The sequence below is a fragment of the Capricornis sumatraensis genome, chromosome 2, assembly GCF_032405125.1.
Source record: "Capricornis sumatraensis isolate serow.1 chromosome 2, serow.2, whole genome shotgun sequence".
NCBI classification, from domain to species: Eukaryota; Metazoa; Chordata; class Mammalia; order Artiodactyla; family Bovidae; genus Capricornis; species Capricornis sumatraensis.
Window position 1 is genome coordinate 109,146,605 of NC_091070.1, and position 23,329 is coordinate 109,169,933.

General features: G+C 37.4%; 1 protein-coding gene across 3 annotated transcripts in view; it reads right to left on the reverse strand.

Annotated features, from left to right (window-relative positions):
- The window catches only part of ATF6 (activating transcription factor 6), a 242,139-nt gene that overhangs the window by 109,373 nt on the left and 109,437 nt on the right, over nucleotides 1-23,329 (reverse strand). For all 3 annotated transcript variants that reach the window (XM_068963738.1, XM_068963737.1, XM_068963739.1), the window contains 2 exons: nucleotides 21,500-21,567; nucleotides 17,252-17,366 (listed from right to left, as the gene is read on the reverse strand). In XM_068963738.1, the coding sequence (XP_068819839.1) occupies nucleotides 17,252-17,366; nucleotides 21,500-21,567 (183 nt within the window). The remainder of the gene's footprint in view (nucleotides 1-17,251; nucleotides 17,367-21,499; nucleotides 21,568-23,329) is intronic.

The following is a 23,329-nucleotide window of genomic DNA, read 5'->3' on the forward strand; positions in this document are numbered from 1 at the left end:
GATTCATGGGGTCGCAGAGTCGGACATGACTGAGCGACTGAATTGAACTGATAGAGCTTCTCCATCTTTGGCTGCAAAGAATATAATCAATCTGATTTCAGTGTTGACCATCTGGTGATGTCCATGTGTAGAGTCTTTTCTTGTGTTGTTGGAAGAGGGTGTTTGCTATGACCAGTACGTTCTCTTGGCCAAACTCTATTAGCCTTTGCCCTGCTTCATTCCGTATCCCAAGGCCAAATTTGCCTGTTACCCGAGGTGTTTCTTGACTTCCTACTTTTGCATTCCAGTTCCCTATAATGAAAAGGACATCTTTTCTGGGTGTTAGTTCTAAAAGGTCTTGTAGGTCTTCATAGAATTGTAGGCAGACACTTTACTGTCTGAGCCACCTGGGAAGTCCTGGCTTTCTTATAATATCTCAAATAAAGCTTCATTCTATGAGGCCAGCCTCACACCAAAACTGAGCACCAAGACACTACAAAAAAAGAAAATTATAGGCCCATACTCTTTGATGAGTTTAGATGCAAAAATTCTCAAGAGAATATTAGCAAAACAAATTAAAAAAAAAAAAACGTAGAAAAGATCAGACATCATGATAAAGTGGGACTTATTCCAGGGTCACAAGGATGGTTCAACATTTGGAAATCAATGTGTTACACTGCATTAACAAAAGGAAGGATAAAAATCACATGATCATCTCAACAGACATACAAAAAGCATTTGAGAAAATTCAACATCTACTCATGATAAAAATGCTCCCCAAAGTATGTATAGAGGGAATATAGCTCAACATAGTAAAGGTTTAGACCCATAACTTAAGGTTATTCTAAGACAATCATGTAAAGTTTAAGGGCCACTGAAGTATCTTACATGGTAAATTTATAACGCATTGACTCAAGAAGTGCATACAATCAATACCTGAGAGACTAAAACTGCTGTGGATAGTTGACCCTGCTCAGTGCCTGCTGGATGAAAAGTCAATAAAAGAAATTATGGCACTGCTACTTTCTAGTCATATAATAACCCATCAAATTAAAGATTAGCTGCAAATATGAAGAGTGAATTAATATTTCTACTGCAGAACTGTTCTGCTCAACAAATGAAAGAAACTACACACTTGATATTTCATTTACACAGTATGAGCACCAAATAATCAGCAACAAAAATCTGTTATGAAAATGCCTGGCAACAAACAGAAGCAATGCTAAAATATTCCATGTTGAATATTTTAATATTTTGAATAATGGGTTTGAATCTCATTTGTCCTGGAATGCAAACTAGTACAGCCACTATGGAGAACAGTGTGGAGATTCCTTAAAAAACTGGAAATAGAACTGCCATACGATGCAGCAATCCCACTGAGGAAACCAGAATTGAAAGAGACATGTGTACCCCAATGTTCATCGCAGCACTGCTTACAATAGCCAGGACATAGAAGCAACCTAGATGTCCATCAGCAGATGAATGGATAAGAAAGCTGTGGTACATATACACAATGGAATATTACTCAGCCATTAAAAAGAATGCATTTGAATCAGTTCTAATGAGGTGGATGAAACTGGAGCCTATTATACAGAGTGAAGTAAGTCAGAAAGAAAAAACACCAATACAATATACGATGACCCTATATGCGAGACAACAAAAGAGACACAGATGTAAAGAACAGGCTTTTGGACTTTGTGGGAGAAGGTGAGGGTGGGATGATTTGAGAGAATAGCATTGAAACATGTATATTATCATATTTGAAATAGATTGCCAGTCCAGGTTTGATGCATGAAACAGGGTGCTCAAGGCTGGTACACTGGGATGACCCTGAGGGACAGGGGAGGGAGGTAGGTGGGAGGGTCACGATGGGGAACACATGTACATCCATGGCTTATTCACGTCAATGTATGGCAGAAACCACCACAATACTGTAAAGTAATTAGCCTCTAATTAAATAAATTATTATAAAAAAGAAAACACAGAAAAAAATTTCTTTTTTGGCTGTGCCACATGGCTTGTCAGATTTGTTTCCCAACCAGGGATTGAGCCTGGGTCACGGGAGTGAAAGCCCAGAATCCGAACCACTAGGCCACCAGGGAACTCCCTAGCAACTTTTTAATGTAATATCAGTTTTATTTAAAAGGATGTCAGACAGACAAATAGTTATTTTGACTTGGGTATTTGATAGACAAATGAGTTAAACGAAGTTGCCACTTCAAGGAAAACAACTGACAATATTTTGACAGTGATGAAATGAGCCTTCTAGCAAAAAATAGAATTTTGAAAAACTTGCATCTACTACCATGAACTTAATAGCTTTCTAATATTTAAAGACTCTCTTTCTTTATAAGGCTGTTTATTGGATGCTAAGAGTTAGTACTACTGGGGCTTCCTGGGTGGCTCAGTGGTAAAGAATTCACTGCCAAAAAAGAAAAAAAAATTAAAAAAAAAAAAAAAAGAATTCACTGCCAGTGCAGGAGATGCAGGTTTGGTCCCTGGGTCGGGAAGATCCCCTGGAGGAGGAAATGGCAACCCACTCCAGTATCCTTGCCTGGAAAATCCCATGGACAGAAGAAACTGGTGTGTTACAGTCCATGTGGTCGAAAAGAATCAGACACGACTGAGTGACTAAACAACAACAATACTTAAAGACTTTTCTGATAAGACTTGTGGTGGTATTAAACAGTATGATTTTTAAAATATGGTATAATAAAATGTGTCAACATTTGGAAGACCTGTTTATTTCAATGAGCCAAATTTTTCCAAATGGCCAATGTGTGACATTACAAAATCACGCATGGAGAAGAGATCCATTCAAAGGGCAAGGTAAAACCAATGGATTTTAACGCATCAAAGTGCTAATAGTTCTTAGATTTGGCTTCTATACTTAAAGTACCCTTGAAGAAACTATCTCTGGTTGAATTTTGGTATGGCATCAAAGAAGAATACCCACAATTATCTGCAAAGGCTTTGAAAATATTTCTTCCATATCCAACTACATTATCTGTCTGAGGTCAGGTTTTCTTCATATATTTCAGCCGAAAGGAAATGATTAATGCAGAAGCACATATGAAAATCCAGCTGACTTCTACTAAGCCAGATATTAAAGAGATTCATAAAAATATAAAACCATGGCACTCTTCTCACTAATGTTTCTTTTAAATCTTTTGGGAAAATATAAAGGACTCCTGAAAGTGAAAAGTTTGAGAACCTCTGATCTATATCAGTCAAGGACCTCCACTTTCTTATCACTCAGTTCAGTCTGAGGCCTGATTTTTCAGGGAAAATAGGAGCCTGAAGATCAGAGTCAAATATATAGGAAATGAGTGGATAAATATTTGATGAGATAAATGTCTGCCTGCAAAATTCTGAGTTGGATGTTTTTTCATTCCAAAGCCAAGGAAAAACTGACTATGTATCATTCTCTTTATACTGCTTGTACCTCCATAAGAATAGATATCCAAACGCTACTAATTCAAAGCACATTTAATAGGAAGAACGCAAGTCTCTTTAAGGAACTTTAACGTAAACACCCCCTCCAAGGCAGATTCATACTCAACAGAATAAAAGTTATTGACTTTCTATTCAATAACAAAATGAGAAGAAAAACAGCTATAAAACTTTAACAGAGGCTTGCTTATTCTGTATGATATATTTTATTTTCAAGATTTACTTCTAGGTGTATTATAATCGGACATAGATGACTCTATATAAATTATTTAAAATATAGGCTATGGAAGACTTGATTGACAAGTTTTTCTTGAAGCATGTTTTTTTCTTTATTGAACAGTTGATTTACAGTATTATATTAGTTTCAAGTGTACAACAGTCATTTAATATTTTCATAAATTATATTCCATTTAAAATTATTATAAAATATTGGTTATAGTCCCTATGCAGTATAAAATGCACTTAAATTTACTAATTTTCAAAGACTGATTTCTAGATTTACCGTGAGACCTAGAAGTCCCCGATAAAAGTAATCAAGAAGCTGGTCTATCACAAATTGTTGATCACATTATGGTGATGTTATAAACTAATTTAGAATCTATCCATCAAACTAATGGATTTGATATCCAGTTTGTTCATTCATTCAATATTTACTGAATACCTGCTCTATGCCTGATACTAGGCTGGATACTATGGATAGCATGCTAACTAAGACGGAGATGGTTCTTGCCCTAAGGTGCTTAAGGCCTGACAAGGGAATCAGACATTAAGCCAATAGTTGCATAATTATTTAGTTAGACGTACACCACACTCTGGTCTCAGCTAATCATCTATCCTGCTGGTTTCCACTGTGATTCTATACTAGGAACTGGAAAACTCCTCAAAGCCCAACCATAACAGACTCTCTACAGATTAGCATCAATGTCTTGAAATAAATACCACAAGCTTCCCTGGTGGCTCAGTGGGTAAGCGTCTGCCTCCAATGCGGGAGACCTAGGTTCGATCCCTGGGTTGGGAAGATCCCCTGGAGAAAGAAATGGCACCCCACTCCAGTACTCTTGCCTGGAAAATCCCATGGACTGAGAAGCCTGGTAGGCTACAGTCCGTGGGGTCGCAAAGAGTCGGGCACGACTAAGCAACTTCAATTCATTCATTCATTCATCAAAACCTTAGGATCTTTCAAGAAAAACCAACTACATGTCAGTGTTCAGATTTGTTGATGGTGTCAAAGTTAAACAAATCATAGTCCAAAATGAAGAAATCACCACATATGGCGGAGGGAAGGACAGCATTTCAGACCTTACTCCTGAGTCAGATTGTAAATCAACAACTTTTCCTAACTATAATAACTGCTTCCTTCATAATTAAGTTTTATGACATCATCATAAAGCTAGCACCAAATTCTGTTTAAGCATAAAATGATTTAACAGTCTACTTTGCTAGTTTTCCAACTTTTTGAGGAAAAACTTGAAGACCATCTATGCATTAGTTAAATTAGAAATAGTTCTATCTCCTTTAAATTTTAAAAACATTTTACCATTATCAAAAACCAGCTCCCTGTTTAAGATTTAGAAGACTTTTGATGTCTCAAGGAATACTTTAAATATGATTTTATTTTGTAGAAATCTGGTTTTAATTCCACTTTTCCTTTTATTTTTTGTAGTCCTACTGCAAATCAAAAATTTTTCTTTAACTTCCTCCATGCTCTGAGTTAAATAGAAACACATTAATACAGATGAGGAACAAACACTGACATGTTTATTTTCCTTTAAAACATCTGTCAAAAATAAAATATGCACTCCATTCTTATATTTATATGTATATAAATTAACCATAACAGTCTCTCTGTGACTGTTCTAGGAGATAGTGAAAGACAGAGGAGCCTGGCGGGCTGTAGTCCACGGGGCCACAAAGAGTTGGACATGACTTAGCAATTGAACAACAAGAACAAATCCTCTTTACTTTATATCTCTCCTATCCTTAAACATACACATGTGCACACACACACACACACATACACAAACACACACCTTAGTTCTCTTCCCTTTACCTGTATCCAGGCTATTTCCCCTTCCCTTTAGTGGCAAGTTTACCAAGCCCACCATTTTATTTCCTTCACAATCTCCCTCAGCCTCTAATCTGGATTCCATCCTGATTACTCTACCATAACTATACTCTTCAAGTCACCAATTATTTCCATGCTTATACAGGCCAAATGGGCTTTCCCCTCTCATTCTCAGTGAGTTCTGCACCACCCGATACTGCTGACTATCTCCTTTCTGAATTCTTCTTCCTTAATCTCCATATTTTAAAATGGATTTCCCCCCCTTCATCTGTAGTACTGTTCCAATCCTTCTTCTATATCTCTAATCATTTCCCCTGTATTTCCCTGGCAGCTCTGTTTCTCCTACAATATTACTCTTCATAGCATGGGTTCTGCTTTTCCATAGGGCTTTATCTTTGGTCTTGTTCTTTAGAAAATGAACCAGAAGCATTCAAACTATGTTTTGAACAGATGAATCAGTGGAATTAAAATCTTGAATTAAAATCCAAGCTGAATATTCTGAAAGATAAGGCACTTGGACTTAAAAGTTCTAGAAAGGCAATATTAGGAAGTGGCTGGAAACACAGATTCTGGAATCAGACTCCGTAAATTAAATGTTGGCTCAGTCACCTCCAAACTATGTCACATTGGACAAATTAATCAACCTCTCTGTGCCTCAGGCTCCTCATCTGCAAAGTGAAAATAATAATTGTACCTACCTCAGGATTAAAGACTGGCATATTATAAGCACTATAAAACCATTATTAGATAAATTATAAGGTCACTAGCAATTAGAAAATCAAACTCATTAACTTATGGGTCTATCTTGTAATTTGACATTTTGTTTTTGTTATGGTTGTTTTTCAAAACCTTTAAAATGTTCAAACTCCAACAGACTGAGTCACTCAAGTAACTTTAAAGAGTTTTTAACACAATACTATAGATCTTTAAAAGGACAGTGTTGACACACAGAAACACAAATACCTACACACACAAATAGAAGACTACAGATTTCAGATTTCTAGAGTTAGAAGGAAAATGCAAACCTACTCTAACTTAATCATTTTACAGATCAGGAAACTGAAATGAGGAGAGATGAGTGATTTGTCCAAAATCAAATAGTAAGCGGCAGAATTGGGGTTAGAATGCAAGTCACTAAAGGCTGCATCTATGAGTTATTTAAAAAACATCTTCCCTCACATATTCATGATGTGAAGAAATATTTTTTCTTAAAATGCAGTTTTGCTTTCAGGAAATGTTTTCTTACTCCATTATGAAAAATTTGAAGTTTGATGAGAAGGAAACTATCCAAACTTTATCAATTATCAAATCCCACCTGAAGAATAGGGGTAACTTTAGAAGTCATTCTATTCTACAGCTAAAAATCTATCCACATCAAAGTACACTATATATTTTAAAATTTTTTCCACAGTTACTCAAATAGTAAAAGTAATTTTAAACATTCACTGAGAAAAATTTCCTTATTTGTTTCTGGAAACCTCATCTCTACTAATCTTTTGAACAATAGGACACAAAAAATAAGGCAAAAAGGCACAAATAAATAGCAGTTTGAGACCTAACATTTATTTAGGACTTGCTCTACACTGTCTGCAGTGCATTGCAACAGACTTTGTAAAAAGACCAGAGGAATAACTTTATTCCTGCCCAGAGAAAGCTTGCAATCTATAAAAGGAGCTTAAACAAATGCATGTGAAAAAAACATCATAAAATAAAATTACTAAATATAGCACATGAATAACAAAAAGTTGGAAAATTATCCTGACTCAGATGGACTTGCCCATCATCCTGAAAATTTTGAAGACTTGAAATCATGAGTTATAAGTTCTTTGTGTTCATGACTATTCTACTTACAAGTCTAGTTATAGAGACTATTGAACAGTCATTTTTCAAGCATAAAACAAGTTATATTACAGTTTATAACTGAAAAGTCCAAATAACAGAAACTTTTTTAATGTTAGCTAGGAATCTGTTACAGAGCCAAGGAACAAATGACTAAATCCCCTAAAACCATACAACACTAACTCATATTTAACAAGGAGCTTGAGATCAAAAGTTTCTCATCTCAAGAATCTGACATGCCATATACAGAATCCATTATAAAATGCATTTACACAGACACAAAACCCACTCTTCTCTATGAGAAGTTCTAGAGTACCAATCATTAAAATATTGTCTATTTTGGCTAAAGTACTTCCTTTTCAAGACACAGCAAAGATTTTTTCCCCCTCAACTGTTTTAAAAAGAAACCAGAAACTCTCAAAGTCTACTTATTCTATTCCCTAGGTTTCAAATCTGAAGTGATACTGTAATCTTTCAGACCATTAAGTTATTTTTTACTATTATGAAAGTGTAACCTAATACAGCACTTAAGCTACAGTCAGGTAATTAACACAAAAAATATTTTAATTGTTATATAATAACTCCAGCAAAACTGGCCAGCAGATTTGGCAAAAAAACATACTTGGCTTTGGAGGAACAGAGTAATTTTGCTATTTAAATATTCTGCATATATATCTAAAATGCAGCACCAGAATATAAAGAAATAAAAAAATCATTGTATTAAATTAGAACTCCTCAATTATTGCTATATCTACTGCATACCATTTTTGTGTCCTTAGACAAGCTACTTAACCTCTCTGTGCCTCAATATTTCCATGTGTAAAGTAAAACTAGGAATACTTTATTATATGTACAGAACTAAGATTATATATGTGAAACGAGTTTGTAAAGTATAATCAGTTCACTTCAGTTCGGTCACTCAGTCCTGTCCGACTCTTTGCGACCCCACGGACTGCAGCATGCCAGGTCTCCCTGGGCATCACCAACTCCCGGATTTACTCAAACTCAGTCCAATGAGTCAGTGATGCCATCCAATTACCTTATCCTCTGTCGTCCCTTTCTCCTTGTGCCTTGAATCTTCACCAGCATCAGGGTCTTTTCAAATGAGTCAGTTCTTCACATCAGGTGGCCAAAGTACTGGAGTTTCAGCTTTAGCATCGGTCCTTCCAATGAATATTCAGGACCGATTTCCTTTAGGATGGACTGGTTGGTTCTCCTTGCAGTCCAAGGGACTCTCAAGTCTTCTCCAGCACCACAGTTCAAAAGCATCAATTCTTCGGTGTTCAGCTTTCTTTATAGTCCAACTCTCAAATCGATACATGACTACTGGAAAAACCACAGCTTTGACTACACAGACCTTTGTTGGCAAAGTAATGTCTCTGCTTTTTAGTATGTTGTTGAGGTTGGTCATAACTTTTCTTCCAAGGAGTAAGCATCTTTTAATTTCATGGCTGCAATCACCATCTGCAGTGATTTTGGAGTCCTAGAAAATAAAGTCTGTCACTGTTTCCAGTGTTTCCCTATCTATTTGCCATGAAGTGATGGGAAAAGATGTCATAATCTTAGTTTTCTGAATGTTTAGCTTTAAGCCAACTTTTTCACTCTCTTCCTTCACTTTCATCAAGAGGTTCTTTAGCTCTTCTTCACTTTCTGCCATAAGAGTGGTGTCATCTGCATATTTATGGTTATTGATATTTCTCCCAGCAATCGTGATTCCAGCTGGTGCTTCAACCAGCCCAGCGTTTCTCATGATGTACTCTGCATAGAAATTAAATAAGCAGGGTAATAATATATAGCCTTGATGTACTGCTTTTCCTATTTGGAACCAATCTGTTTTCCATGTCCAGTTCTAACTGTTGCTTCCTGACCTGCATATAGATTTCTCAAGAGGCAGGTCAGGTGGTCTGGTATTCCCATCTCTTGAACAATTTTCCACAGTTTGTTGTAGTCCACACAGTCAAAGCCTTTGACATAGTCAAAAGCAGTAGATGTTTTTCTGGAACTCTCTTTCTTTTTCGATGATCCAACGGATGTTGGCAGTTTGATCTCTGGTTCCTCTGCCTTCTCTAAATCCAGCTTGAACATCTGGAAGTTCTCAGTTCATGTACCGTTGAAGCCTGGCTTGGAAAATTTTGAGCATTACTTTATGAGTGTGTGATGTGAGTACAATTATGTGGCAGTTTGAGCATTCTTTGGCATTGCCTTTCTTTGGGATTGGAATGAAAATTGACCTTTTCCAGTCCTGTGGCCACTGCTGAGTTTTCCAAATTTGCTGGCATACTGAGTGCAGCACTTTCACAGCATCATCTTAGGATCTGAAATGGCTCAACTGGAATCCCATCACCTCTGCTAGCTTTGTTCACAGTGATGCTTCCTAAGGCCCACTTGACTTCATTCCAGGATGTCTGGCTCTAGGTTGGTGATCACACCATTGTGATTATCTGGGTCATGAAGATCTTTTTTGTATAGTTCTTCGGTGTATTCTTGCCACCTCTTCTTAATATCTTCTGCTTCTGTTAGGTCCATACCATTTCTGTCCTTTATCGAGCCCATCTTTGCATGAAATATTCCCTTGGTTCTCTAATTTTCTTGAAGAGATCTCTAGCCTTTCCCATTCTATTGTTTTCCTCTATATCTTTGCATTGATGGCTGAGGAAGGCTTTCTTATCCCTCCTTGCTGTTCTTTGGAACTCTGCATTCAAATGGGTATATCTTTGCTTTTCTCCTTTGCCTTTCACTTCTCTTCTATTCACAGCTATTTGTAAGGCCTCCTCAGACAACTGTTTTTTCTTTTTGCATTTCTTTTCCATGGGGGTGGTCTTGAAGCCTGCCTCCTGTACAATGTCATGAACCTCTCGGTCCATAGTTCTTCAGGCACTCTATCAGATCTAATCCCTTGAGTCTATTGGTCACTTCCACTGTATAATCGTAAGGGATTTGATTTAGGTCATACCTGAATGGTCTAGTGGTTTTCCCTACTTTCTTCAATTTTACTCTGAGTTTGGCAATAAGGAGTTCATGGTCTGTGCCACAATCAGCTACCAGTCTTGTTTTTGCTGACTGTATAGAACTTCTCCATCTTTGGCTGCAAAGAATATAATCAATCTGATTTCAGTATTGACCATCTGGTGACGTCCATGTGTAGAGTTTTCTCTTGTGTTGTTGGTAGAGGGTATTTGCTATGACCAGTGCGTTCTCTTGGCAAAACTCTATTAGACTTCGCCTTGCTTCAGGACCCAGAGATCCCACAGATACTGAGACTAAGAATTGTGTTTGAGTGTCTCCTGTGGAGGTACAGGTCAGCAGTAGACTGACGCAGGGGCAGGGGCTCTGGGTGCAGCAGACCTGGGTATGGTATCAGCCCTCTTGGAGGAGGATGCCATTAGCCCCACCACAGAGCTGCCAGAATTTACACAGGACTGGGAAACAGACTGGGCACAAACAGAACTTTATGCACACCAGGACCCAGGAGAAAGGAGCAATGACCCCATAAGAGACTGATCCAGACTTGCTGGTAAGTGTCCAGGAGTCTCTGGCAGAGGCATGGGTTGGCAGTGGCCTGCTGCAGGGCTGGGGGCACTGAGTGTAGCAGTGCATACATGGGACCTTTGAAGGAAGTCGCTATTATCTTCATTACCTCCATCATAGTTTGGCCCCAGGTAAATAACAGCTGAAACTCCAATACTTTGGCCACCTCATGCGAAGAGTTGACTCATTGGAAAAGACTCATGCTGGGAGGGATTGGGGGCAGGAGTAGGGGATGACAGAGGATGAGATGGCTGGATAGCATCACCTACTCGATTGACATGAGTTTGGTGAACTCTGGGAGTTGGTGATGGACAGGGAGGCCTGGTGTGCTGCAGTTCATGGGGTCACAAAGAGTCAGACATGACTGAGCTACTGAACTGAACTAACAGGGAGGGAACATAGCCCCGCCCATCAACAGAACACTGGATTAAAGATTTACTGAGCATGGCCCTGCACATCAGAACAAGACCCAATTTCTAACTCAATCAGTCTCTCCCATCAGGAAGCTTCCATAAGCTTCTTATTCTTCTCCATCAGAGGCCAGACAGACTGAAAACCACAAGCACAGAAAACTAACCAATCTGATCACATGGACCAGAGCCTTGTCTAACTCAACGAAACTAAGAGCCATGCCATATTGGGCCACCCAAGACGGACAGATTATGATGGAAAGTTCTGACGAAATGTGATCCACTGGAGAAGGGAATGGCAAACCACTTTAGTATTTGTACCTTGAGAACCCCATGGACAGTATGAAAAGACAGTGTCCTGACACTGAAAGATGAAAGACCTCCCCAGGTTGGCAGGTGCCCAATATGCTACTGGAGATCAGTGGAGAAATAATTCCAGAAAGAATGAAGAGACAGAGACAAAGCAAAACAACACCCAGCTGTGGATGTGACTGGTGATGGAAGCAAAGCCCACTGCTGTAAGGAGCAGTAATGTGGGAACCTGGAATGTCAAGTCCATGAATTGAGGCAAACTGGAAGTGGTCAAACAGGAGATGGCAAGAGTGAATGTCAACATATTAGGAATCAGCAAACTAAATGGACTGGAATGGGTGAATTTAACTCAGATGACCATTAGATCTACTACTGTGGGCAAGAATCCCTTAGAAGAAATAGAGTAGCCCTCATAGTCAACAAAAGAGTCCGAAATACAGTACTTGGATGCAATCTCAAAAACAACAGAATGATCTTGGTTCATTTCCACACCAAACCATTCAATATCACAGTAATCCAAGTCTACGCCCTGACCAGTAATGCTGAAGAAGTTGCAATTGAACGGTTCTATGAAGACCTACAATACCTTCTAGAACTAACACCCAAAAAAGATGTCCTTTTCATTATAGGGGACTGGAATGAGAAAATAAATTATAATGGCTGTATACATTAAAGGTATCCGTATTTGTGTATGAATGAAAAATAAAATGGACATATAATGCTCTTGATATAATCATTAACTAAACTCAGGTTAAGTGAATCCTCAGACAACTGTTATATTTTTTATAATGTGCTTAAGACCTGAATAACAGTATATCTTAAAGTAAGCTAACAATTTATTTGGAAAAAAGCCTTCTAAAAGAAGGATTTTTTTTTAAGTCTCTCTCTTCTAAGAGAAGACATTTTTTAATAATTTATTTTAATTGGAGGCTAATTACTTTACAATACTGCGGTGGTTTTTGCCATACATTGACATGAGTCAGTCATGGGTGTATATGTGTTCCCCATCCTGACCCTCCCTCCCACCTCCGTCCCTCCCCCGACTCTCAGGGTCATCCCAGTGCACCAGCCTTGAGCACACTGTCTCATGCATCGAACCTGGACTGGTAATCTATTTCAAATATGGTAATATACATGTTTCAATGTTATTCTCTCAAATCATGCCACCCTCACCTTCTCCCACAAAGTCCAAAAGCCTGTTCTTTACATCTGTGTCTCTTTTGTTGTCTCGCATATAGGGTCATCGTTACCATCTTTCTAAATTCCATATATATGTGTTAGTATACTGTATTGGTGTTTTTCTTTCTGGCTTACTTCACTCTGTATCATAGGCTCCAGTTTCATCCACCTCATTAGAACTGATTCAAATGCATTCTTTTTAATGGCTGAGTAATACTCCATTGTGTATATGTACCACAGCTTTCTTATCCATTCATCTGCTGATGGACATCTAGGTTGCTTCCATGTCCTGGCTATTATAAACAGTGCTGTGATGAACATTGGGGTACACGTGTCTCTTTCTATTCTGGTTTCCTCGGTGTGTATGCCCAGCAGTGGGATTGCTGGGTCATAAGGCAGTTCTATTTCCAGTTTTTTAAATAATCTCCATACTGTTCTCCATAGTGGCTATACTGGTTTCCATTCCCACCAACATTGTAAGAGTGTTCCCTTTTCCCCGCACCCTCTCCAGCATTTATTGTTTGTAGACTTTTTGATAGCAGCCATTCTGACGGGCGTGAGATGGTACCTCATTGTGGTTTTGGTTTGCATTTCTCTGATAATGAGTGATGCTGAGCATCTTTTCATGTGTTTGTTAGCCATCTGTATGTCTTCTTTGGAGAAATGTCTGTTTAGTTCTTTGGCCCATTTTTCATTGGGTCGTTTATTTTCCTGGAATTGAGCTGCAGGAATTGCTTGTATATTTTTGAGATTAATTATTTGAAAGATATATTTTTAAAATAGCAAGTATTTATCAAAATTCATTTAGTCACTTCTTTTTTCAGCCAGAGAAGGAATCTGGCTAACAGATCATGAAAGCAGAGATAAGTAAATGGCCAAACTTCAAGATCCATATGTAGTTGTGAAGTCCCAAAACAAAAGGAGCTGTATCCTTTTCAAGTAGACTTTATACACTAATTTCCTTTGATTACTGAAGAAATTCCTCTTGCCTCTGAAGATTTTATATAAAGTTATATACTAAACAAAAATTTCCAAGAAACAAATAATATACATTAAGAAAATATGCCACTCTTCTAAGCATGTATTAGGTATTACTTTAGGCATTAACTTAGAAAATGTCATTGTCATTCTGTGAAACTTTCCTTTATGGCCTTCTGTGGGAATAAACCTTTGGCAAACATTTTGAATCATTGACATCACCAGTCAACCTTTCTGCACTATTAGAGTTTTTCTTATTCTTTGTCCAAAGCTACAAGTTACTGGTTCATGCTACTTGAATCTGCAGAGATACTAGACACCAACCCTTCTCCACAAAAAAAAAAAAAAAAAAAAAAAGGCAACGAGGTCTAACAACAATCCACTCCAATAATTTCACCAAGGTGACTTTTTTCTTAGCTCTAAAGCTTAGATTCAGAGATAAGCACAAAGCTGATACAACTCTGGCTAGTACAACCATAAATAAAGCAAAGATTGGTCATCTCTGACTGAACTTTCTGCTGGAATTTGGCACTGCCCATGTTACTTCTTAGAGCAGCAAAATAGATTTAAATTTCCCTAAGCAAAACAGATGTAAATATACACCTTAAATGATTATGAAAAACAATGAACTTTCCCTTAGTGAACCATACATAAAATTGCTTTGTTCAATAAACACTGAGTGACTGGCATTGTGCTGTGTCAGCTGTAGTAATAAAAACGCATATGACACTTCCTGTCTGTCAGAGGCTTGTGATACATATGAGAAGACAAGCCTTTGAGACCAAAAACTAGGGACCAATAAAGAAAGGACTGTTTTTAAAAAAGCAGGTGTTACGTGATAAAATTAACAGTTTATGAAGCTCTAATGGTTCATCACAATCTTTTTCTCAGACTAGTAGTCCAAGCTATTCCTTCTGCATAAAGTTGCTGGTACATTTAAAGAAATCCACCCTATTTCTTTGGTCACAAATAAATGGACCATGGATCATGAGCCAGATTACTGCAGAAATTCCATGTAATTATATATATATATATAGATATGTGAGAAAAAGACTAAAATGGAGTTACTGGAGCTGCTGTTGAATCAGGAATGACAACAAGCCACTATTCTAATTTTCCATGAGGACTAGTGTATGTTCTAAGCTATGAAATGTAAAAGTTGGTTTATTAAATAGTGGTATACTAAACAGTCAATAGTTACATCTATTTTTTTATATATTAAAATATTTGTTAAACACATGTCCAGTTATAAAATAATATGGTTTGCTTATTGGCTCCATTAATTTTCACTTATACTAAGCAAAACCTGAAGGCATCAAAATTCCTACACTTAATTTCTAATGCAGTCACACAGTATCAATTACAGTAATTTCTGTCAATGAAATTAAGAGCCTGAGTGAGACTTCTACATGTTTATTTTTTTCCCCTTATTTATTTTTATTGAGATTTCTACATCTTTCTGCACAAGAAACGATGCCACTTAACTTTTTGATAAAATTGTTAGCATATTTTATACTGAAAAAAATGGAAAAGAAAACTAAGCATGTAAGCATGAGATCATTATGTCTCTCATTTTCATTTTAGCAAGAACAAAAAGAACAACCCAGGACTTAAGAATCAAATTCCTGTCCAATGACATAGTCATCATGATAAAATTAACTTCCTTATCCCTACTGTTGAAACAAAATAAAGCAAGAAAAAGTAAAAAAGGATGCCATCTCTCTCTAAGGACTTCTAACAACTGTTATCTAGTTAAGTTCATGCTTATCCTCACTTTTCCTTGATATAAAACACTAAGATATGATAAATCAGTAATTAGGAAATGAAAAACTCAAACAGAATGTGAGAGTCCAACAGTTTTCTTAAACATGAGGCAGTTCCTTCCAGAACATCAGAAGACTGGAGGGAGGGTGACAAGTAATTTTCTAGCAGCACTTTTCACAGCAAACTAATGAGAATTAGCTTTTACAAATGTAAGAAATGTAACATATTCATTAAAAAAAAAAGAAGAGCATTCATCTTCCTTTGTAAAAACACAGTCCTTTTAAGGCTACAATAATTTTCTCCATAACAAATACTTGTTCTCCTCCCTAGAAAAATGTTACTAGTCATGATGTCAATCTGTGGCTTGACAATTGCTACTTTTAATGTATACTGTACTGTTTTCATCAAATAATACAGAAATTATCCCAAACCTAAGGAAAAGTATTCAGCTATTTCAGTGTTTCTTTTGTGGTTATATTCATTATATACATACATCAACACGTCTGCTTTCACACCCATCAAGTCTCTTCTTCATAGTGCTGGATCCCATTTACATTTCCCCCCAACATGACTGTGTCAGCCCAAAGCAACTCTAAGTTCTCATCAGCCAAAAGAGCTGGAGCCTTGCTGAAACCCTGTTTTCAGCAGCCCTCTTTCTGCTGAAAATGAACTTTGAGGCTGGTACAGTATAGAAACACACTGATTACATCTGAGAGGATAGACTGAGCACAGGGAATTTTTGAGAAAAGGCAGAAGTCATGAGATACCTTCACTATAGTATCCCAAATCTCCTAACACATTGGATTAACGACTACACGTACATGAAATGTTTGACTGCCCTAATCTTCAAGTCCAAAATTCTGAGCCGCTAGATATTTATACTTCAGGAAAAGAATTAACTGAAAACTTCAGTGATAGTGAGTTGTGACAATAATCAGAGAATGAATCGTTTACTGTCAGCATATGCTTATTTCTATCATGCCTCTCTACACTCTTTAAAAAAGGAGAAAGAAAAACCTAGGATACAAATTACCAAGGAATTCTAACTTATTCATGTGTTACTGGTTTAACATATAGCACTTTAAGAGAGATATTCAAATGGCAATTCTATGAAAAATGTATTTTCATTTTAGAGGAAAAGTAGATGGCATGAAAATAAGCTTTGCATTTTACCCCATTTAGTCTAACATTTGTAACATTCAGAACTGGTCATATAAACATTTTATTTTGCATAAATGACTAATTATCTTATATATTCTTCACTAGTAAGAGTAAATGCTTGATGAAGGAGATGGAAAAGAATAGAAAGTCTCAGTCACATAGATCCAAACATTCCACAAGTAATGTATTAATCAGCTCATAACTCATATTAAGCTAAAATTTAGGAAGTTACTTTCCAATAACCAAATGGGAAAACCACCATAAAGCCTAAAAAGAAATTTTTGTTTTTACTTCTACTTTAGTTATAAACAAACAATATGGCTATAGGGACAACAAAGAATAAAAATCAATAACCAGCTTACATTTTCTAAATATTGTCTGGTATCAACTCCATGTTCCTCTTCATAACTTGAATAGCTCAAAGTCAAGCTTCTATTATAGCACTTAGAGTGTTCCATTCATACAATTTATTCTCTATTGCTTCCTATCTCATATATTTTTATCTTCCATAGTATTCAGCCCAATGCCTTGTGTACAGCAAGTATTCAAAAATATTTCTTTTATTCTTTCAAAATGAACTTACCCTTCGAAATGACACAACATAAAATGTGTCTCCCCTTCTGCGGATAGCTTCAAAGAAGTCTTGGTAACTTCTGGGTGAAGCATAATACACCTGTAGCTCACTCCCTGAGTTCCTGCTGAAGTAAGAAAATGGCAAAGTGCTCTTAAACTGATGAATTTCTATCCTCTCAAAAATGATTCCTAATCTAAGGTGACATCTGAATCATAAGAATCTCTCTCAACCAAAATATTAGTAACATTTTGGCAGTAATTTTTATAATAACATTTTGAAAAGCTAAGATCCAGTTCACTAAAGCTAAACTCTCATTTCTGAATCAAGGCTCTAAAATGTACCAGACAGTCAAGTGCATTGCAAAGCATGTAAAAACAACAGAAGAACCAGAAAATAGACTTTTGCATCAGTTTGCATGATTTTAAAATTTTGGTAACAAAAATTAAGTCTGAGGAAAAGTTCTTTTTCACCATTCTGTCAAATCTGTGAAAGCACACTTGCCTATGAGGCTGCACAAAAGGTGAAAAAGAGCTTAGGATTTGGAAACAAATATACCTGTCTCTGAATTCCTGTTCCACCCCTCAACTGGGCATTCTTGGGGAAATCCATCCCTGAGCAACTTCATTTTCCTCATCAGTAAAATGAGGGTAATCATATAAACCTTTCAGGACTATCCCTGGGGTCAGAGACGTTAGTACCAAGCATGTTACTCCTATGGGTCCTGTTCCATAGGAGTCACTCAACAATTATTAACCATAGATATTAGAAGTATCATGTCAGTGCCTTGGTAAAATTATACCTAAAAGTGTAATACCTCAAACCACATCATATCCCGAAAGATGTACTCAAATGGTATTAATATAGTTCTTAATAATATTTTCAGAGTCTTTTATTGTTTAGTACAGTAAGCTAATACCTAAAGTTAAAGAGAGTAAAAAAAGTTTATTTTTCTTCAAAAACAAAAATCATATATATTTAATTCTTATAGGTTCTTCTATGTCTTCAAACTTTTATTAACTTAAGAGGAAGGAAAGATTGACCTAAAAAGAAATTATAAATGAGCCATGCCATAAAAACTTCCTTTGAAATAATTTCACGTACTCAATAGGCCATTCCTAACTAATATTTTGCCTGCTACTGCTAAGTCGCTTCAGTCAGGTCCGACTCTGTGCGACGCCATAGATGGCAGCCCACCAACTCCACCGTCCCTGGGATTCTCCAGGCAAGAACACTGGAGTGGGTTGCCATTTCCTTTCCAATGCATGAAAGTGAAAAGTGAAAGTGAAGTTGCTCAGTCGTGTCTGACTCTTAGCGACCCCATGGACTGCAGCCTACCAGGCTCCTCTGTCCATGGGATTTTCCAGGCAAGAGTACTGGAGTGGGATGCCATTGCCTTCTCACAACTCTTATTATTTACAGTAGTTATGTTCTGTAAAGTCAGTGAGAACTCTTAATGAGAAAACACTGAACCATTCTCCTAAGGGAAATATAGGTTAGGTTCCTGTGAGCCCTTAGTTACAGCATTTTTGTTAACTGATCAACATATAACCTTGCTTTATATGTTTCCATCTAAAGACACTTTCTTTAAAAAATACTGTTCACTCATTAACAAAGCACTCAGAGTCAACAGCACTATAACCATATACAAATGAAGTTTATCTAACACATATTTTCTCTACATGGCACAATACAGCTTTCTCGAGCTCTTACAAACACTAGGCAGCACACTTCAGAACTAATGCTTGGGGGCAATTTTAAATGATGAATTTACAAGCAAAAATCATACAATGTAAAAAATATGGCACTAAATAGATCTCGGAAAGGACAAGTGTTTATAGTATGAGAGCTAAAACAGGAAGCCAAAGTATTGTTTTGCTGAAATTCACCTGGGAATGCAAATGGCCATGAAAGTACCTTGAGTACTGATTGGGGGTACAAATAAATTTTCTCAACTATGAGGATTCATAAATACAGAATACATGAATAAAGAAGGTCAACTATAATTCCCTTTAAAACATTTTTTTAAAACTGTTTTTTAAATAGCAGTTTAGGTTCAAGTAGTTTTCAGTTTTAAATAGCAACTTTGAGATTAAAAGAAATGCAAAAGGCAAAATGGCTGTCTGAGGAGGTTTTACAGATACTTGTGAAAAGAAGAGATGCGAAAGGCAAAGAGAAAAGGAAAACTATACCCACTTGAATGCAGAATTCCAAAGAATAGCAAGGAGAGATAAGAAAGCCTTCCTCAGTGACCAGTGCAAAGAAATCGAGGAAAACAACAGAATGGGAAAGTCTAGAGATCTCTTCAAGACAATTAGAGATACCAAGGGAACATTTCATGCAAAGATGGGCTCAATAAAGGACAGAAATGGTATGGACCTAATAGAAGCAGAAGATATTAAGAAGAGGTAGCAAGAATACACAGAAGAACCGTACAAAAAAGATCTTCATGACCCAGATAATCATGATGATGTGATCACTCACCTAGAGCCAGACATCCTGGAATGTGAAGTTAAGTGGGCCTTAGGAAGCATCACTATGAACAAAGCTAGTGGAAGTGATGGAATTCCAGTGGAGCTATTTCAAATCCTGAAAGATGATGCTGTCAAAGTGCTACACTCAATATGCCAGCAAATTTGGAAAACTCGGCAGTGGCCACAGGACTGGAAAAGGTCAATTTTCATTCCAATCCCAAAGAAAGGCAATGCCAATGAATGCTCAAACTGCCGCACAATTGCACTCATCTCACACACTAGTAAAGTAATGCTCAAAATTTTCCAAGCCAGGCTTCAATGGTACATGAACTGTGAACTTCCAGATGTTCAGGCTGGTTTTAGAAAAGGCAGAGGAACCAGAGATCAAATTGCCAACATCCATTGGATCATCAAAAAAGCAAGAGAGTTCCAGAAAAACATCTACTTCTGCCTTTGACTATGCCAAAGGCTTTGATGTTGTGGACCACCACAAACTCTGGAAAATTGTTCAAGAGATGGGAGTACCAGACCACCTGACCTGCCTCAAGAAATCTGTATGCAGGCCAGGAAGCAACAGTTAGAACTGGACATGGAACAACAAACTGGTTCCAAATAGGGAAAGGAGTACGTCAAGGCTGTATATTGTCACCCTGCTTATTTAACTTATATGCAGAATACATCACGAGAAACGCTGGGTTGGAAGAAGCACAAGCTGGAATCAAGACTGCTGGGAGAAATATCAATAGCCTCAGATATGCAGATGACACCACCCTTATAGCAGAAAACAAAGGAGAACTGAAGAGCCTCTTGCTGAAAGTGAAAGAAGAGAGTGAAAAAAGTTGGCTTAAAGCTCAACATTCAGGAAACTAAGATTATGGCATCTGGTCCCATCACTTCATGGGAAATAGATGGGGGAACAGTGACAGACTATTTTGGGGGGCTCCAAAATCACAGCAAATTGTGACTGTAGCCATGAAATGCAAAGATGCTTGCTCCTTAGAAGAAAAGTAATGACCAACCTAGACATCATATTAAAAAGCAGAGATATTACTTTGCCAAAAAAGTCCATCTAGTCAAGGCTATGGTTTTTCCAGTGGTCATGTATGGAAGTGAGAGTTGGACTATAAAGAGAGCTGAGCACTGAAGAATTGATGCTTTTGAACTGTGGTGTTGGCGAAGACTCTTGAGAGTCCCTTGGACTGCAAGGAGATCCAACTAGTCCATCCTAAAGGAAATCAGTCCTGAATATTCAATGGAAGGACTGATGCTGAAGCTGAAACTCCAATACTTTGGCCACCTGATGTGAAGAACTGACTCATTTGAAAAGACCCTGATGCTGGGAAAGATTCAAGGCAAGAGGAGAAGGGAAAAAATGGAGGATGAGATGGTTGCATGGCATCACTGACTCAATGGACATGAGTTTGAGTAAGCTCTAGGAGTTGGTGATGGACAGGGAGACCTGGCGTGCTGCAGTGCATGGGCTCACAAAGAGTCAGACACAACTTAGTGACTGAACTAAGAGATTAAAAACATTTTTAACTAATGAAGAAATAATATGCCATCATAATAATGTGTCAAAAAACAAATATATTTTTAACATACACATAGTAATTGATGAAATATTCTGATTACAGAGATCTATAAGTTACTACATATAGCTGAACAATCTATTTCTATAAGATAATGATGGGAACAAGTTTAAGATGGAAGCAAAGTGTGCATTTCAACTTTACTGAAATACTAGGTATTTAGAATTCCTTAACCAAGAGCCTCCACACTTTCTTACCTGATACTAGTGGTTTCTGTGTATTGGACAGCCATGAGCTGAGAATTTGAGCCCTGTTCCAGAGCACCCTGAAAGAAAAGAAAATGTTTTAATGTTATATAATGAAATTATTTGAAAAGTTTCCTATATTGAGCATCTATATTTGTATTTACTAAACTTCATTGAAGTATTCTTAAAGTTTTTTTCATGAATATGCTGACATTAAGTTTACATAACTAAATAGTAATAAAGAAATTAGAACTCATTTGGTCATATTCTGGGCTGAAAGACGTGTCTTATGGACAGTAAGACATTTAAGGGACTTCCCATAAAGATTCAAGATATAGCCACAAAACTTAGTCCAAGTATCACAGGTTTTATAACCAGCTCATACAAGTATTACTGAACATATAACTTAAGCATTAGTCACTCAGGCTTGACTGACTCTTTGCGATCCCTTGGGCTATAGCCCACCAGGCTCCTCTGTCCATGGAATTCTCCATACAAGAATACTGGAGTGTGTAGCCATTCCCTTCTCCAGGGGATCTTCCCAACCCAGGGATCAAACCCAGACCCACTGCACTGCAGGGATATTCTTACTGTCAGAGCCACCAGGGAAATCATTAACAACTTGTGTTTGTCTCAAATAATTATTTTCCCAATGAAAATTTCCTAAAGTATGAAAAGAAAGTAAAGTCATATCAGACTCTTTGCTGACCCCTGGACTATACAGTCCATGGAATTTTCTAGGCCAGAATACTGGAGTGTGTAGCCTTTCCCTTCTCCAGGGGATTTTCCCAACCCAGGGACACATCTCCTGCATTGCAGGCAGATTCTTTACCAGCTGAGCCAAAAAGGAAGCCCAAAGTATGAAAGGACCAGAACAAAACTAGATGCTAATGTTTACTTTGAGTAAACACAAAGATCTTCATGCCTACATAGACCTATAGACTAGTCCATCACTAAAGAGATCTCACCAATGACTCTTCGCCTTCTAGAACCATTAGTGGTCTATATAGACTATGGTAGAAACTTCTCTCCCACTTAGCATCTGCTTTGCACTGAGTCTGAGTCTGAAGTCGCTCAGTCGTGTCCGACTCTTTGCGACCCCATGGACTGTAGCCTATCAGGCTCCTCCTTCCGTGGGATTTTCCAGGCAAGAGTGCTGGAGTGGATTGCCATTTCCTTCTCCAGGGGATCTTCCCAACCCAGGAATCGAACCCAGGTCTCCCGCATTGCAGACAGATGCTTTACCGTCTGAGCCACCAGGGAAGCTACATACTGCTTTGCACTACATCTTCTTATATACCCTGGCAGCTTTGTAAATTGATCTTCAAAAAACTTTTATAAGACTATCAGAGTTCAAGAGCACATTAGGAATTGACTTTACTATTACCTTGTCAGTGACTTAGCTAACTTTAATCACAAGATTACTAGCATTTGTTTGTTACTGTATCCATCCATTCTTCCGTCAGCAATCAAACTTTCATAGAATGTGCCTACTACATGCACAGGTGCTACAGAATTTGACTTCTGCCATCAGGAAGCTTGCAGTGTAACTGGGAAGACAATACAGTATAATGCTAAAACACAAGAATATACAAAGGGTTAAAGGAAGAGAAGCGGGAACAATTTTGTTTGGTGGTGGATGGAACCAATATGCAAGGATGAAAAGAGGACTTCCAATTCCTGGCTCTGTAACAAGTCAAGGGTCTTATTTTATAAAAAACTAATGTAGGTCTTAAATATTGTAAGTCCTCAAAAATGTATTAAACAAAAATAAAAAGAGCACACATAAAAAGAAAAGAAAAAGATACTTAAATAATAAAATATTATACTTACTGATATGCT